The sequence below is a fragment of the Mycteria americana genome, chromosome 1 (genome assembly GCF_035582795.1).
Source record: "Mycteria americana isolate JAX WOST 10 ecotype Jacksonville Zoo and Gardens chromosome 1, USCA_MyAme_1.0, whole genome shotgun sequence".
NCBI lineage: Eukaryota > Metazoa > Chordata > Aves > Ciconiiformes > Ciconiidae > Mycteria > Mycteria americana.
The window spans coordinates 84,871,208-84,889,521 of record NC_134365.1 but is presented as its reverse complement, the minus strand read 5'-3'; the positions used below and the strand labels follow the sequence as shown (position 1 = coordinate 84,889,521).

The 18,314-nt window shown below is 48.3% G+C and overlaps 1 protein-coding gene across 1 annotated transcript in view; it reads right to left on the bottom strand.

Moving 5' to 3' along the window:
* Nucleotides 1-823: 823 nt before the first annotated feature.
* Nucleotides 824-18,314, bottom strand: part of LOC142404761 (alpha-2-macroglobulin-like) — a 40,460-nt gene continuing 22,969 nt past the window's right edge. The window contains exons 19-36 of the mRNA XM_075491761.1: nucleotides 17,873-18,101; nucleotides 16,645-16,771; nucleotides 15,924-16,045; nucleotides 13,276-13,327; nucleotides 12,553-12,636; nucleotides 12,248-12,424; nucleotides 11,276-11,360; nucleotides 10,574-10,730; nucleotides 10,212-10,286; nucleotides 7,819-7,984; nucleotides 6,589-6,812; nucleotides 5,784-6,002; nucleotides 5,353-5,480; nucleotides 4,701-4,791; nucleotides 4,032-4,106; nucleotides 3,500-3,602; nucleotides 2,618-2,659; nucleotides 824-963 (exon numbers count right to left, since the gene is read on the bottom strand). Coding sequence (XP_075347876.1) covers nucleotides 938-963; nucleotides 2,618-2,659; nucleotides 3,500-3,602; nucleotides 4,032-4,106; nucleotides 4,701-4,791; nucleotides 5,353-5,480; nucleotides 5,784-6,002; nucleotides 6,589-6,812; nucleotides 7,819-7,984; nucleotides 10,212-10,286; nucleotides 10,574-10,730; nucleotides 11,276-11,360; nucleotides 12,248-12,424; nucleotides 12,553-12,636; nucleotides 13,276-13,327; nucleotides 15,924-16,045; nucleotides 16,645-16,771; nucleotides 17,873-18,101 — 2,182 coding nt within the window. The 3' untranslated portion in view covers nucleotides 824-937. The remainder of the gene's footprint in view (nucleotides 964-2,617; nucleotides 2,660-3,499; nucleotides 3,603-4,031; nucleotides 4,107-4,700; nucleotides 4,792-5,352; nucleotides 5,481-5,783; nucleotides 6,003-6,588; nucleotides 6,813-7,818; nucleotides 7,985-10,211; nucleotides 10,287-10,573; nucleotides 10,731-11,275; nucleotides 11,361-12,247; nucleotides 12,425-12,552; nucleotides 12,637-13,275; nucleotides 13,328-15,923; nucleotides 16,046-16,644; nucleotides 16,772-17,872; nucleotides 18,102-18,314) is intronic.

Sequence of the window (18,314 nt, the reverse complement as noted above, 5' to 3'; positions counted from 1 at the left end):
CTGCCATTCAAAAGTCAAACCCAGAAATTAATGGGACAAAACCAAGAAAAGGGTAGCATTCCTGGAGATATCTAAGAGGACTATGGACCAAAGAAACTCTAGGATTTAAATAAATGTGCCATTTAAACTAGACTTAGGTAGGTAGGTTACTGGCAAATGCCATTAACTTCTTGGGAATCTCCCAGAAGCAGCAGGCAGAAGATACGGAAGTTTCCACAAGAAGGCCCAAGCTTCAACTGGAGAACAGGCCATTAGCAGCTGAAGGCATAATGCACACACACATCCCTCCTGCTCTCCCATGCATGCTCTAATCTTACAAGAGGGCAGAGTGTGTATCTCCTCCCACTCTTCTGCAAACAAGAAACAATCCTGGAAGGGGTGTCTATGAGGCACATCACAGAGGCTGAACTTCATGTAACATTAGCTGATCATCCAGGCTGCCTACCGGTGGGAGACATGGATAGGCACCTGCAGAGACCAGTTCAATCAAGGTTATGGTTTCTAAGCCAGGGGAGAGAAATTGTTCTCAAGAAGTACCTGTCCGTCTCTGTTGATTAGACAGGATCTCAGATGACAAGTTCAGAGTACATAACACTTGAGAGGGCTACATCAGAAAGGCTGACTCCAACTTAAATCATTCTGTCCTCTTTTTTTTTCCCCCCTCACTTGTCAGCCTTATTGCCCTGCACACAGGCATGGCTGGATGGGATGCTCTTCAACCTAAGAAGCCAGGGAGATTAAAGCTGTGACTGGAGGCTGAGCAGAAAGAAACAGAATTGGGAATAAACTGTTCAAAAATCATTGGTGAGTACAGTTAATTTATTTGTAAAGTTCATTTCCCATTCCTTGCAGGCACTATTCATCTGTTACTCCATCCTCTCCATAGATGGTGGTGGTGGTAGTGGGGTAGGTGGGTTCCAGCAACTGGGAGTATTCTTCATGCATTGCCTTGGTTTACTTCCTCTGCAAGGATGAAAGAAGATGGGAGGATACAGGAGTTAGAGAGAGATGCCAGTTCCCTCTCTCAGGCTGAGAGACAAAGAGAGCAAGATGTGGGTTTGGGAAGCCAGGTTGTGTGTGAAGCACAGTACAGGGGAGTGAGTTGCTGTTTGACCTGGGTTGAGGGTCATCCATAGCACTCAACACTCATGTCACCTTCAAAGCCACGTGAGGTTGAGAGAAGGCTGAGGCTCTTTCTGACCCACTGGGACAGATAAGCAGAATGGAATTTGTCACAACTGGGATGGACACAGGAACACAGTGCAAACAGGCAGCAAAGATGTTCACTGCAGCAATGAGACATGCTCTTAAAGTGTATTTATTTCTCTGCAGAGAGTGGAAGGAATGTGCTGCACCAGTGGACAGCAGTGTTCAGGGCACAGAAGGCAGCTTTCTGCTTTGCAACTGAGATCTGCCTTTTGGTCAGTGCAGAGCACCTTTGGACACCTAGACCAGTGGATGGACCTCTTAACTAGCAATTTCCCATCATCTTTTCCAAGAAGGATAAAATCTTTGTCTTTTAGCACACATGGGGAAGAGTAGCCTAAAATCTAAAGCCTCCCCCCTAGTCTCAGACTGGACAGCCAGACCACACCAACATAACCTTTGGAAACGTTTTACTGTCCACTCAGTGTCTATCTTAGGACTTATGCACCTTTTTTCCATGAAGGGAGGCTGTAGGCCCAGAATCAGCAGAACACAGCTGTACCTATGAACACAGCCCAGGTTAGCAAGCAGTATGGAGTAAAAGCATGGGAGCTCGGGCTCTTTTCCAAGACACCAGATAAGAACACAAAAAGAGATAAATTTCACCATTTACCACCAGCAAGAGACAAAACTTTCGCCTTTCTGAAGTCCAAATCACTTTTTCTCTGCTCTCAGATGCCACAGTCAGGCCCTGTGAAAAACCACTTCCCAGGGTCTCAGTGCTTTCCAGAAGGCTCTATATTCCAAACACCTGAAACTGGGTAACTGATGGGAAGCCAGACCTGCCAGCCTTCATATTGGAAGACTCTATATAGGACAGAAGTATTGCTGGTCAGGGCCTTCCACAGAAGCTCCTACATTACTTGTGCTCCTAAGCCAAATACAGCATGAAATCATGGTAGGTCAGCCCATGACATGCTGCTTTACGGGATATCTTTTGGTGGCCTTGATTTGCTCTATTGCTCTAGACAGAGTGCTTTTGGGGAGGAGCGTGCCAGGTGGATTGAAAGACCCAAGTCCCCTCAGCATGATCCCACCGCTACACTAGCTGGAGCTCTCAGGAAGGACCAGAAGATACCTCAAATCTGAGACAAGAAGAATAAGAAACTTGCTCTCAAAGAAGTCCAAGGGGCAGTAACAGAACAATAGGGACACAACCTTCATTCAAGCCAGGAGAACCTGACTATGGAAAGCACTCTGAGAATTCAGGGATCGTGGATTTTGAATGAGTCAATAACATTGTACCTCCTGTGCTCTTAGTTTTGCATACAAAATCTGTGCCTGTGAGTTGCGCCAGTCTCATCCAAAATACCCATCGAGCAGAATGAGACAAGGGCTGGCTGAAAGACCAAAAATACAATGAAGAAGATGTAAAGAACTGTGAAGAAAGAAAGGGCTCTTGGTACCCTACCTGTGGTGCAGGGAGCGCTGTACTCCTGTGTGGCAAACTCATCTGGAAAAGAGAAGGGGGGAGAGAGAGAGAGCAGGCTGTCAGAGCCCCTCAGCACTCCCGGCAGAGGGACGGGTGCCAGGGAGACACTTCTCCCAGAGCCCACAGCAGGCCACTGCCACCATCCCCGACCTCCCCCCAGAGATCCCAGCTGGGTGGGAGGGAGCCCCAGTCACGGCCCTGTCCGGAGGCCGCAGCAGCAAGGCAGAGCCACCCCGCAGAGGCAGCCCCAGCAGGTCTCCACCCCAGTGTGCCCAAGGGCTGCTCAGGCACCTTCTGCCAGCACGCTGGGGCGGGAGGGATGACTCTGTTGCCGCCACCCTGGCGCAGCAGCCGGGACAGCAGAGACTCAAGGAGCGCCAGGACTGGCTGGAAGCACGGGCACGGCTGCGCTCCGGGGCCGGAGCTGAACACGGGACCGCCAGCGCCCGCCGCTCTGCCCCGCGGGACGGCTGCTCTCCCCGGATAGGCAGGACAGGCCTTGCAGGCGCCGCGGTGGGAGGGCTGGGGGGATGGCCTCCTCCGCCCTCTCCCTCAGGGGAGGGCGGCTGCAGAGCAGCTGCCGCTGTGAGGGGCAGCCGTGCAGGGATCCGCACGGCGTCACCACTGCCCGGACCTGCCCCCCGTTGTCCTCTGGGGCCTGGCCGGGCCGGAGCAGCAGGGAGGAGGGCAGGGGGGCGGCCTCCAGCCCTCCGGCCGCTCTGCACTCGGAGAGCTCAGGCAGCGCGGGGGCGGGAAGGGGCCCCGGCCAGGGGCAGCTGCGGGTCCCCACAGCTGCCGCGCCCCTCGGCGCGTCCCACTGCCCGCCCTCGCTCCCGAGGGCTCCCCCAGCCCTGCACTCACCTGTCTCGTAGTAGTCATAGACCTTCACCTGAGCTGGCTTCAGGCCCTGCACGGGGACGTCCCGCTCCACCGCGAAGGAGAAGCTGAGGGTCTCGCTGCCCAGCTGGGGAAGGGAAGCGGCGGAGGCTCAGGGGCGGCTCCGCACTGCCCCGGGCTCCCCCGTGCCTCCGCGCTGCCCCCAGGCCCCCTCGCTCTCCCCTGCCACCCGTGCCTGGGCCCTGCGGGGTGCGGGGGCTGCAGGCCCGGCTGAGGGGCAAGAGGAAACCCTGGGGCCTTTCCCCACACTGGGGGAGGCTCTGTCTAGTGGGGAGGTCAGGGCCCGATCTGTGCGCGGGGCGGAGGGAAGGCCTGCTGAGGGCTGGGACAGAGGTGTCTCCTATGAGACAGAGACAAGGTCAGCGGCAGACAGGTTTATGTTTTGTGTTTACAAGCCTGGAGACGCTTAGCATTGCTCTCCATCTCTGTGCACGGTATTGCCAGTGTGCTGCAGGGCTCGCTGTGTGCCCCACGGCAGCCCTGGGTTAGTCCTCACCTGCTCTATGTACACCAGAACATGGTTTGTGCTCACTTCTGTCCGTTGGATCTGGTGAAACCAGCTGTTTGAGAGCTGGAAAGAAGATACATGGAAGAGGTTGCTGATCGGAAGGGAATTTAGTCAACCCTCCTTCAACTAATCTAAGCTTCCTCCCACCCCTAGAACCTCAGCAGGTGGATGCTGAGAAGTAACGCACAGGGAGAGTACTTCCCAGGGCAAACACTCTTGTGTGAAGCCCCACACAGTAAGTCTTCCCGCAGTTCCCACCATCTCATGGACCATGGTCTCATGGTCCCTCAACACAAAAATGGAATGAGGGAGCAGTATTGTCGCAGCTGTCATAGACCTCCCAAGGCTCCTGAGTCCCTGAAATTAGACCTGATGGTTTCCTCCCAGCTCTCGGTCTCATGGCCACACTGCGCCTGTATTTGAGCTACTGCAAGCTACCACAAGTGCTTGAGGGGTGGGAAGGGAGTGCTGCTGCTGGCACCCCTCATTCAACCCTCCTCCACAGCTGAGGTGTGGAAGAACTGGAGGAAAAGAGGGACAGGCCTAACAGTGGAAGAAGATACCAGGAGAAGAATTAGATACTCTTTTAAATAAGGAAATTGATGCCCCTGATTAAGGACAGATATACTCAAAGAAATGCTTCACAAAGCATCCTACCTTTCTCACAGAGGACTTCACGGGGATGAATCCCGACAGCATCTTCACATCAACAATCACCATGTTGGAGCCATTGCGCTCCCCAGTGTAACTAAGAAACCAAGCCACAAAGATTCAGTGCACCTCAAGTGGAAGCTGAATCACAGAATCACAGAATCACAGAATCACAGAATCGTATAGGTTGGAAAAGACCTTTAAGATCATCGAGTCCAACCGTAAACCTAACACTACCAAGACCACCACTACACCATGTCCCTAAGCACCTCATCCAAACGTCTTTGAAATACTTCCAGGGATGGCGACTCAGCCACTTCCCTGGGCAGCCTGTTCCGATGCTTCCACCTTTGCCATAGCACTTGGCACCCCACCGCGTCCTGACAGTCCAGCACCTTCTTCTCTAGCTATGCCAGGGCCTCCTCGTCACCTATGCAGCCTCTCACTAGCCCAGCCCTGGGCTGCTGACCACACAGCTCCACCACTGCAGGATATGTCCTTCCTCCACAGCCTCTCCTTCCAGTCCAGCTGCTTCCTGCCCACTCTTCCAGGGATGCACTGCCCCTCCAGGGCTTCCAGACTGGCTCAGCGCGGAGCACCAGACCTCCTCCAGCTCCCATGGCTTCTCGGGAAGGCTCAGACCCAAACGCAGACTCACCTGACATTTATGCCTATGTCAAAGACCTTGTGAGCCTTGGAGTCCTCGCATGTCTCTGGGATCGTGTACACATGGAGCATGAAGGGTGCATCCTGCTGTGTGGGCTGCACGTTGTACCTCAGGCTTGTCTAGGGGAGAGCCATCAGTTCTGTGTGAGCGTGTGCGTGCTCAGCATGTGAGAGAGACCATCCTCTCCCCGTCCTGCCTCCCCACTTCTCGCATTCCCACAGCTCCTCCACATTGCGGATCCTTCCCTCCTTGCCTCCCACTCTTTCTCCTCCACACACACCTCTACTCTTCTTCTCCTCTTGCCTCTCCCAGAGCCTTCCCTCCCACTCCTCCCCTCTCCCCTGTCCCTCCTGCCCTCTCCCTGGCTCCTGCCTGGCAAGGGGCTCTCCTCCCACGATGCCACCTGCCCCCATCACCCTCACCTGCAGGTAGACGCATCCTTCACCAGACACCTCCGTGCTGTACTCCCCTGGCACCTGGGGCAGGGGCACGCGCTGGAGCAGCAGCCGGTTCGTGGGATCCACTTGGAAGTCTTGCTGGAAGTCCCCTCCAGACCGCAGGGTCACTTTGGAAGCTGCTCCGCTCTTGGCATAGGTGACAGCTCCGTACAGGGACAGGGCTTGGAGAGCCACCACTGTGTCCTGAAAGAGAGAGGTCCCGGCACCCAGGAGAATACAGTCAGCTTTTCCACAGCCTGTCCTCCCACAGCCTGCCCTTTGCTGTTGGCGGGCATCCTCCCCTCCATTCTTCACTTTCTCCAGTTTTAAGTCCAAAGGAGAGAGGGAAAGAGCAGCTTTTGCATATTTCCATTCCCTTCCTGTGTCCTCTGCACAGCAGTTGCATGTTCCCTGAGCTCCCTGGCGTGGAGCTCTGCCCAGCCTTCACTCGCTCGCCACAACGTGAAGCAGCAACCTCATATGCACAGCAAATTGCAGTGGGAGCCCTCTCCAATGGCACAGACACACATCCCATGTGTCCTTACCATTCTGCCCCGCTGTGTCAAGAAAGCCAGGTCATTAACCACAAGATCAGTCATTCCCAGAGGCACTACCTGACGTACTAGCCTCTAGCCTCTTGGGAACTTGGCAACCATGGTAGATACTGCGGGGATACACTGCAGGGGTACAGTCCCTGCCCTGGTGAACCCTACTGTGCTCCCACCTGGGTCTCTGACACTTCCCGTCTTCTGACATTGATGTGTGAAGTCGCAGGAGGGAAGCAGCTCACCTGGGTGGAGGAGAAGCCTCCATTGGGATTCTGCTGACCACTGATCCACTTTGCAATAAGAGATGCGAATGACAGCTCCTCCTGGGAAGGTGCTGGCTGCGTGGTGAGGTAAGCAAGGAGCACGTAGGCCGTCATCTCCACTTCAGCAGAGGGAGCTCGGTAGCGATAGTACGGGAGATCAACCTCTGGCTCTTTCCCAGGCCGCTGCCAATGAACAGACCCATCTTCACAGGAGGCAGGGAGCGTGGAGACAAGACAACAAGCAATTATTAGTAGTTATTGAAAGGCAGTTCTTGATCTGCTGCCGGTCCAGTGGGGAGGGCAGAGCCCCCAGGATGCACCTGTCACGTAGGATGAAATGGGAAGGGTTAGACAACTCTTTGCTTGCTGCAACTAGCCTGAGACTGCTGAGGCTCAGTCCTCAGGCCTGGATACCGCTTTGTCCTAGACTCCAGATTCACGGAGGCATTTATGGGCTTGAGCACCAGCAGAGCACCAGGCTGGGACTACTTCCCTTGTTGAGTAGAGATGCCGGGGTTGGGCAGTGACAAGCTCTGTGAGGCAAAATGACCCAAGGACTGTGAGCAGGGCTTGGTAGTCACATGCAGGTGGAAAAGGCAAAAGGTGCTGGGGATATTTCCTTCACAACCCTGCTACCCAACGCTTGGGCAAACCCACTGTCCGGTCTGACTTTACCAGAATGCTTCCGAGTCATTACATGAGTTCCTGGAAGACTCAGAGCTTATGCTATGGCCTCCAAAATGACCTGTATGTTCGCCCTCTCTCTCAGCACGTGCAGCTCTTCTCTGATTTGTCGTCCCTTATGCTGTGCAAGGTCACCTTTGTCCTATGTTGAGCACATGCACTGGAAGGAAGGAGTGGCCATAAACATTGCTAAGTCTTTGGTCTTTGCTAAGCAGTGCCTGGTGTGGCAAGAGGAGCGGGCTGAGGAGAGACGCTGGCAGAGCTACCCTTTAGTTCAGCAGTGATGGGGATGGTGCCTGGTGCTTCCTGATGAACCCCCTTGGAGCAGAGAAGTAGGACTGGGCACTGAGAGGGAGTTGTCAAAAACGCAACCCCTTTGCACAAGTGTTGCCTCTCCCTCCACCTTTCCCTGCCCGCAGAAGCCATTTCCTGCAGCCATTGCCCCACCAGTAAAAGCCATTTTATCAGGGGAAGATGTAAGGCCAGTGGGTTGGAAGAAAGAGATGTCCCACCAGGAGCACTCACCCTTCTTCACAGCTTCCTTTTCAAGCGAGCCAAGCAATGCCTTCCGCTTCTCTGTCTTCCCTGCCAGGGCGAAGGCGTACGCCATCAGTGCCTTGGTGTACACGTGGTTTTCTTTCTCATCTGATGCTGTTTCCAGGCAGAACAGAGCGTTACGCACCACCGAGTGCTGGGGAGAGAGAGACTGAGCTGGAGCCGCCAGAGCTCACACTGAGGTCCATCTTAGAACAACAGGAATCGGATGGTACCTATGGACCCTTGACATCCCCACTCCCCCGTCTGACAAAGATTGTCCCCTTGTGTATCCCTTCCCCTCCAGGTCCAATACCCTCTGGAACGAATGGGCAGCCAAAGGCTGTTCCTTATGTTGTATCTGCTTTTCTTTTATACAACTTGTTGTAATGTTTTTTCCCAGTTTGATTTAAAGACTGTGAAGCAGGGCTCCAACCCTTCTGCCTTGTGAAGAATTACTGGCCTGATTGTCTCAGGGCAAGGGGAGTTCTCTGTAGATGTACTGGATACTTGCTTTCCTCCTCTAGCTATCACCCTGAGACTGTTCGGTGCTTTCACCCTCTGCTCTATCCTTTCCTTTTTATTGTTTAGTTACCCTTTTCCAGGGCCTTCTGAAAAAATTTCGTTTTGCTGGAACTTGATAACGTAGCTTCTAGTTTGGAGGTAAATTCTACCTCTGCACAAGAAAGAATATATTTTTTCTATTTTCTGGAATATTTTTGTGGCATGTTAACATCAACAATGCATGTCTTTTTGAAGCCAGAATCTCAAGTATGGTTTAAGAGCACAGTCGCTACCGCAAAGCAGAATGTAGCTACTTTACATAGTGTTAAGTAACGGACACTGTGACCCCATGACCCTTCAGCAAGACACATGACTATTCCTCATTTGTGATGGAAAAACTGGTATAAAATTGAAGCAATAACACTGCAGGGGGGCATGCCATGATCTGCAGCCTAACAGCACATTTACAGCTTAATCAATGGTCTAGAAGGAAAAGACTTATTTTTCAGTGGCTTTGTACTTTGCCTTCCCTGCATGGGTACTGGAAGATGAAATCTTTTGTGATCACTTTTGGAGAAGCAATTCAGCTGCTTTTGAGAAAGGAAAGAATAAAAATAAAATTGGTTGGGTCGATGCCTCACCTAAGGTTTTCTATGCTTACTACTGTTTGTATGGTAACTGTTGGGGAGGAGTTCAGCCTAATGACAGGACGTGGCAGTAGATACACATGCTGAGGACAGTACTAATAAGTTTTTTATGAGGCATCTAATATGGCTTCTTTTACTTGCAGAAATACTCTGTATGCTTGCCAATAGCATTAAATACTTAAGGGCTGTGCTATGCTCAGCAGTTCACACAGCTTAACTTGAAATGCACCCATATCCCAATCAGATTCTGACAAACCCCTTCACATTCAGTGGCACTTTTAGGCTCAGACAGGGAGATGAAAAACATCCTTGTTATCCAATACAGTTCTGCCTGAGAACTTGCCTTCTAAACACAACACATACCAAAGAAAGAATACTCTTACAGTGAAGTTATTGTCATCCATGTCACCTTACTGACAAAATAATTCCTTCTGCTGGTTCTCACTATATAGGAAAAAACTTTCAACACAAAATAGTCCCTACTATGTTTGGAGCAGAGGGATTTCAGCAGCCCAGCAACCATCCTGGCTCAGCACTCCTTCTGCTGCAATTCACACCCCAATTTTACCTGCACCAGAGGCTTGTCTCACAGTGAGGGGATCACAGACTCAGAGATCAGAATGACCAAACCTGCATTGCTTTTAAGTAGGCCTCAGGCTTTTCACAGACTACGTTTATGGTATTCCCTATAGGTATACCTTATTACCTATAGGTATACCTTATTCCCCAAGCATTAAGGACGGGGATTTCCCATAAAACAATCTAGAACAGGCAGAGAAAATGAGAATGAATCCCTGAATGTGCCACCTTTTTTTACAGACCTGTGCTGTTGTGTCAGCACAACAGGCTCATACAAGTGGTCAACAGGAATGTACTATTCCAACAAACAAAAGGAGATTTTTGTGGGTGTAGAAAACCTGTATTTGGCTCATTTCAGAGATTTAAATATTATTTAACTCACTGTTAATCCAAGCTGTACTCTTTTAAAGGAGCAATATCTTGATTCTCCACAAAAGAACTCAGAAAAAGCTGAAGTGAAATGTGTATATGGGAGACAGGATTGGACAGGGGAGAAAAATGGAGGAAAAATGTTATTCCGGTCTAGGCTTGAACGGAAAGAATATTCAGACAGGATTTCTTCTTTCAAAAAGTAAAGGGACCTGATAATCTGGGCTGCCGCTAGTAGGGCAGATTAGTACCATGTGTGGCTCGGGTTGGGGTGCAGACACGTACGGTTACAGGCAGAGGAATCTCCAGCAATGCAATAATGATGTAGGCCGTCAGCGTGATCTCATCATTCACTCCACCCTGCAGGGAACCACAGAAGTAGATGTTGATCCCACACAGCACCACTGGCTTCTCCCTGTGCTACATAACTACATCCTGCAGGGACAAATTCTTCCAGCCTCCTTCTCATGGTAATTCCTTCAGAAGCTGCTGTTGGCTTCTTCCTGCTTCTGTGATAGCTCACATATTTAACTCCCCCTCCTCCCCAACCCTGAAGTGCTGAAATAGTTCTGTTGGTCCCAGAGTGACTTATAGTCAAGTCCCAGCCTGACAAAGCCCATGCGGAGCCAACCAGGCAGACATGTTACCTTTATGGCGTTGTTCAGGAGTGTCCCAGAACTCCGGAAACAGCCATTCTCCTTCTGCTTTTGAGTGAGCCAAACCAAAGCATCCTGGATGTGCTTCTCATCTATGAAGATGTGAGGCCGGGCCTGGGCAAAGGACTTGAGGACAAAGGCTGTGAGCCTGAAAGTGACAGAGGGAACTGAGACATCCTGAGCAGGCCCTGTATCCATCAGAGGTCATAGGGCCCATGTGGGCATCACTGTTCTGGAGGAAAGCAGTAGAGGCTACAGGACTTGATCACAGGGGGCTGGTTGGAAACCGTGACCTAGATCAGTGACTTGGTGAGATAGGGACCAATGGTTAATGGAGCCTGCCATTCATAGCCCTGAGGGCTGTGGGTGGGTGGGCAGTGGCACTCTGGGGATGCATCAGCATCTTCTGCTTACAAGAACTAGCTAGGGCATCCTGCAGGTCAGCCTCACTTGAGCTGAAGAAGGGTGTCAGGGGAGGTAAATAGCTATCAGTGCAGCATTGCAAACCCAAAAGGCATCTCCCTTAGCATCCTTCCCTCCTCCATTATCTCACATGATTATCCTATGATGCCATGATTATAATTTCATCTCCACCTCCATTTCAACCTCCACAATGACCAAGCACAAGAGAACACTGAGGAAAGGGAGGGCATGAAAAGCAGAAATGAAAAGCCAGCGGTACTGAACTCTTACCAGGTATTCCCAACTTGCCCGTAATGGGGCCCAAAGGTGCTATAAGAACCATCCCAGTGTTTGTAGTTCAATTGCCTTTGATACCCTGAAATAGAGAGTGGAAGAATATTTTAGTTGTCACAGTACTTTTCAAGGAGCCATGCAAAGGTAATGTAGCAGACATGGGACACAGTGTCCCCCTTCTTATGGCACAAGTGTGAGCTACGCTGCTCAGTGTTACAATGGAAGTTCAGGCAAACCCACAGCTCTGAGTACCTCCATCCTTGTGCTCTTTCTCTCTCCTAAAACACCTGGAAACTGGGTATCTGCGTATCTGCCCTACACTTGATGAGGAGAGGTAAATGTATCCCAGACGTGAGAGAAATGGGAAAGCAGTTCCCAGAGGAGAACTGGATACAAAGGTGAGCCCCACACAGAATAGGGATGCAGAAAACAGGATATTTTCATTGGAGGAAGTGCAATTTTTCTGCGAAATAACTGAGTAAAAACAGTCCCTTGTTAGTCAGCAGATACCTACTGTGTCCATATGTACCAGTGTTATGTCTGCCAACATATCCTAGCTAGCGTGTTAAAATTCTGGCCTAGTCGAAGGTGAGTGACGCTTTCTAAATCTTAATCCTAAGGAAGGTCTGAGATCTACATAAGCAGCTGCCATAATTAATGGATGCAGCTTGATTTTTGTGTTTCATGTATCCCTTTTCTTACGGAGACAACTCCGAGTTATTGCCAGTCCTGGCCTTTTTCTGTGTTCCTGTTTGGATGCTGTCCTCTCTCACCCTGCACCTCCATCTAAAAGTGCAGGATTCTCTCTCTCTTACAGATATTGTATTATATACACCTGACCTACGACATGTTCCCTTAATGCACCAGGACAACCTCCCCCAGATCATACATGCCAGTGGCCAATAGTGTCCCTATCCAGTTGCCAAGGGAAGGAATGAACAGAGAAGCAAAAGCCATGTCCCAGCTCACCGCTCACTAAGTATCCAATGGCCTTGGATTTGACCTCCTCACTCAGCTGCCCTGTCTTGTTCAGATAGTCCAGGACGTAGATGTTGGGTGCAAACAGGACCATGTTCTGCTCCCCACAGCCGAATGGCATCTGGAGGAGCTGGTGCAGGTTCTGCATGGCAGTGCCCATGATGTCGCCTGGAGAACGGGACAATTGCCAGTGTAAATTAGCACAGTTCAGGGCTTGCCAGTAGACTGAGCACAGCCTGAAGAAACATGGCAGTGTTTCAAAATAGCATGTGACACTTTAAGAATCTTTCACTTACCTAGCACTGAGAAGTATGCTCTGGCTGAGCCATCCACTACAGTCTCTGGGAGAACCAGGGAAACTGGCTCTGACATTGACTTTTCTGGGATAAAAAACAGATCAATTTGGTTACAATTCCGGCTATATCTACATGCATGGATAGCAGCTAAGAGGGTAAGAGACCATACCCTGCACAGGGGTTTCCTGCCTTCAACAAATCCATTCATCTGTAATTTTATTGTGGAAGCTTCCCATCCTGCAAATTTTGTGTTGGGCCAGCAATATCCTCACACACAGACTGTCACGGACTTCTACATGGCACTGTCAGCTGGCCTTGACTCACAAATACAGTTTCCAGCCTATTTTTCTGGCCTCTTCTGCTTTGGTGTGCAGAACTGGCTTACTGCAGAGTCTGGTTTGTGATTTTACACCCATTGCATGAAAGACATTAGAGATAACCCTATTAAATCCCGAATATTCTCTCCCTACAGGGACCTGGCCAGCCTCAGTTCCCTAAGAGATATGTTTCTGTGTCTGTAATTGCAGGACTATTACAGCCTCAGCTCTTCTCCTTTAGGAAGAATTAGTTACACTACCAGTTGGACATACATCTAGTTTGTTCAATTTTATCAGATCTCTAGATCTTGCTTCTCAGGGCGGAGCATTCACAAACCTTGTCTTCTCCCTTTGTCTTTAGTCTCTACCTTGGCAAAGAAGGTCTTAGAAAGCAAAAGGCTCTTACCAGACGCACAGAGCACAGAGTTGTAGGTAGTTTCCACCTCAGTCCCTTCCGGCTTGGGGGAAAAAGGCAAGAAAAAAAGCAAAACATGAGAAACAACAATAACAACAAAAAAGAAAAGGAAGAAATATCAAGAGGGAAACTAAAAGGGAGTCTAAGAAAATTAAATACTTATAAATTCTCCTGTGGTAATAATGTCATTATAATGAAAAGTCTTTAGAAATTGCTTACAAAGTTTTTTCCTCCGTGTGCTAAACTGAGGATAATTGAGGACTATAACATACTGGCTAATTACAAACATGAAATTTAATACATGTTCCTTCCTTTCTTATTAGTGAGAGAGGCCCTGCAGCTTCACAGGTTATGATGCAGATAACATGCAAGATGATGTTACTGATAGTGCTAATAGAGCCACAGGGCTCTGTCTTCCAAGGTGCTTCCACTTTGGCCCAGCCTAGCAGAACTCTTCAGACTGCGATGACAGCTCAGTACCTGGGACACTGGTAGGATATGCATGCAAGAGCTTTGACAGGTGGCAACTAGAGCACTCCAATGCACCCACAAGTGACATGTTACAACACCCAGAATTTAAATACATGCCACAGTCAACTGGTGATTGTATCCCTCTGTTTCAGAAACTTCTAGCCTAATTTTTAAAGTCAGCAAAGAAACCCTGTTTTCTGTTGAGCTGGTCGGAAACATGCTGCATAAAACTCAGGAATCAAGTATTTGCTACAAAACCTGTTTTGTCAGAGTTTATTTCAGTGAGATCCTTGCATCAATTTTTTTAACCTCCAAATAGGAGAGTTCCCATTGCTTCATTACTGGTTCCCAACTTTTGCCAGCTGAAAATTTTTTCCAGCATGTAAACAATGGTATTACCTTCACTTTCTCACAAGTTAAAATACATTGTCTCTCATTCTTCAGTATGAAAAGACAGAGAAAGATTAAAAGGGGGGGGGGGGGGGAAGAAAGAACAAAAAGCTTTTAGGATAAACTATGACAGAGCTAAATGCTTCTGTTTGAAAGGCACCTTCTTGTTTGTTTCAGCGTCATTCTGAAATGCAACTAAATGAGAAATCCATTGTTTTGTTTGATTTTGAACATTTCAACAGGAAATTAAAACATACAAACTGTAACTATTTGAAAGATTTTCCTTTCCAGCTGAGAAATTCCTGGGTGAAAAAACATCCTGTTTCCCAACTAGCTCTCAGCAAGGCTTGGTTTCCTGAGGCGCAAGAGGACGGACACCCCAGGGGCTCTGGCACACTCCCTTCTCTCTCCCTGGGTTGCGCTGCCTGCTGCAGGGGATATTGACATCCATGTGTTTGGGACAATGCAGCTCCACCTCAAGCAAGTTACACTGTATCCACCCCTGCTAATTAATTGTTCAGCCTTGGATGCTAATCTCTGATTCTATCCAGTCAGGGCTTGCTGTAGATTAATTACCTCATTACAGTAACAGGATAAGACCAGTAATCTCTCAGACACCCGCGACAGAAGTAATTTTAAGGCTCATTCAGTTATTTTCACTCCCCCGCCATCTGGGAGAAAAGACTTTACAGTTCTGGTCTTCAGTATCTTCAAAGAACAAAATAAACACTCTTTTTCCTGAAGGCGTATGTGAAATTAGGAAGTTTTCCTGAAATGTTAAACAGTTATTCATGCCCTGATAGATGAAATGCACTATACAATCAAATTCATTTGTAAATAAGTGAAATTAAAAAAAAAAAAAGCCTAACAGATAGCATTGTTGTTCCATCATTACATTTAGGTTAGCAAAACATTTTCTGAAGTTACATATTACATGAATCCTAGCTCTGCCTTACTGAAAATTGGAATGTCTGCAATGTAAGGAGGAGTTGCAATGTTATATGTTACTCCTGACTTAATTTTGTTAAATACGATTATTCCTTCCTGTCATGCACAGGAGTGACAATATTATGATGTGATATTATATAGATTTCACTATACAACAAGCTAGTACTCTTTGTTTGCTATTAATATCACAGGGAGTCTTATACTGTGGATTAATTTTATGACTGGCTGTTTATCATGGAAAAAGCTGTGGGTTTATCATTGCAAAACACTGCTTAAGAAAAAAATGTACAAAAGAATGCAAAAATAAAAAGTTCATACTGTTTCGAACATTCTTAAAAGCATAATAAAAACAATTCAAAACAATGATGGTAGTTTTGTTTGGAAACATCTGTAGATTGTGGTGACTGTTCCATGTTCCAGACTACTAGCCATGTGCTGGAGGAGACGCATAAGGTTTCTGGCAAGTCTTCCATTTACAACCCATCCCTGTGATTCATTACAGGTAAAATCAAGGAGTTCTCATTTATCTCCCAGATGATGTGTCTGGGACAAACCTGTCATTACTGCCTGCCTTATTATTTCTGTCCCACTATGTAATGTAATAGCCTGCTTTTACTATGAAATGGCAACATTATGAGTTATGGGCTCTATTGGCCTGTGTGAGATTTATCAATGCTTCTTTTAGAAAAGTGTGCAGAATAAGAGTCACACAAGCCATTATTGCTGCTATCATGGCTAAGCTAGAAAACCTTTATCATACAGCAACTGTTGCTGTGGAGCATGAAAATGTTAATACTTTTCTGTGCCACCACACTCAGCAGCCCACATACCTCCACCAGCAGCTGTCTGGTGACCGTGTCCTTCCGCCCTTTCTCAGGGGTCTCCACGATGGCATTCCCGCAGGGCTGCTGGTTCTGCAGGGCCTCAGCGCTCACCGAGAACTCCACCTGCCCTGGAAGAAACAGGGGTCAGCCAGCCCTGCCGGGCAGTGCCAAGGAAATGAGGGTTTGTGTTTGTACTGGGCACTCTCTGGTGCATTACAGAGGAGCTTTTCCAAGAGGAGAACTAAACTCGAGACAGTGTTTTATCTTGATCCAGCTGCAGCCTGCTAGGCCACCTCCTTTGTGATGGCCACCCAAGGAGGTGTTAGTCCATCAGCAAGAAGAGTAGTGGAGGGGCAGGTCTTCTAATTCAGTCTTGTTCTGGGAGGCTTCAGAGGAAGCAAGCTTTGATTAAAACATTTCAGACCCAGCCACATTAAGCTAAGACATTCCACAACGGGAATGTCTGAGTGCTTTGCATGCGTTAAGGGAATTTGCGATTTCTATTCAAATGTTAAGAAAACAATGGCTCATAATACTTAAATAGTTTGTTTAGGACATGGAAACTGCATCCCAGTGTAGTGTCTCAGCCTCAGGGTTGGACTTCTCACTTCTGGCATAGACAAGATCCTTCCAGACGGGTTTGGAGTCACCTAGCTCCTCACACCAAAGATCTGATGTCATCCACAGATATCTGATCCCAGTATTTTCTTGTTGTCCAGCCTCTTACCTAGAGATCTTGGTGTTACTGCCCAAGCCACAGTTTTCCTTTCATTCATGCAGATGCAGTAGGATTCTTCCTGCTTCTCTACTGGTGTAGCCAGGAAATGAATAGATTCAGCCAGAGACACGCTGACCTGACGGTTGTACAGAGACGTGTCATGAAGGTTGGGATTGCAGAGAAGCTGTATTACTAGAGACAGCGCAGTACATGGAAATGGGTAGTGGAACTGGTTACACTGTGGGACTGAGAACCTTATGGATATTGCAGAGCAAGAACTGGGTGATAAAGTGGGAAAAGACTGAGATGTGCACAATTGTAAGAGATTGGGGAGGTAAGTGCAGAGAACAGGATGTGTATATTTGGAAAGGAAATCGATTCTGGGAAAAGGGAGCATGGACCAGTTGTGTGAGCAAAGGCAAAGCAATGACTACAAACTTAGCCATGAATTAAAGACCCCGCTCATGATTAGTTAGGTGAAGAGGTAAAACACTAGCAGTGGGAAAGCTAGTAAGGGAACAAGGGAGAGTGGAGTAAGGAACCTGAAAACAGCAAACAAAACAGGAAAGACAGGGAAGTAAATGAGACTGCATTGGAAAGGCTGGATCACTTGCCCCTCCTTGTTTCAGCTTTGTTCCTTTTAGAATAAAAATCTGTATTTATAAAAAAGTGAGCAAAGGTGATTGAGATTTTGTTTGCATCACCTCCCAAGTTCTCCCTTGTCTTTTTTGTTGGTGAAAGAATGCAGATAAGAATAATGAAGCTATGTAGCTCTGCTCAGCGTCTTAGGGGCAGAAGCAATAAATCACAGAAAGTCTGCATATTCCAGCAAATCTGGCATGATACTTTGTGAGATCTTTATATGAGATGAGACTAAAGGCTGAACACAGGTATCCACCCTGGTGAACCTGGAGTTTCCATGTGGGTATGCAATTATGCCATGGTCTGTGGATAACCCAGGTTTCATATTTCTATAGGGCAATGACATAAATCCGTGATGACAAGGGTGGGTATCTCAGCAGCAGAGCTTTAGGTTCTGAATCAAACACAGCTTTCAAAACTTTGTAGGAAAAAAATATTCGCCCTTCATTAAATACACCAAGAATTCCTCCATACGGACACCTATATGAAATTATAGTCAGAGATCAGTCATCTGGCTTGGGAAACCATGTTATAAGTGGCCCATTGTAGCCTTCCCTAAGCTGTCAGACTGAGCAAAGTTGTGAATGTCTCTTACCCTGATGCAGGTGGTCAGGTAGATGAAAACGGTGGCTTTCAGTGTGAAGGCCTCACCACGCACTACTGAGTAGGGCAGGGTGAGCTCTACAAAGAAGGGCTGGAAGGCTCTGAGGGACACTGTTGGGGACAGGCCAAAGCCTGTGTCTGCCGAAGTGCAGAATGCATTGGCTTTCCACTCAGTGATGGTGTCAGGGATGGTCACATCTAGATCAGCATTTCCCTCAGAGCTGGCGAGGGATGGAGAACAAGATTTCAGTTATATTCTGGTGATCATCTATGTTTTTCTCAGCCTACTGAACAACACCTGCTGACAGCAAACTCCTGACCAGCTGGGATACGGGCACTGGCTTTTGCATGTCCTCCCAAAGCATCCTATACTTAGTGACCTTGAAAGGTCTAGTAGACCTCTGTCTACTAGAAATACCCCTCTCACTGAAATA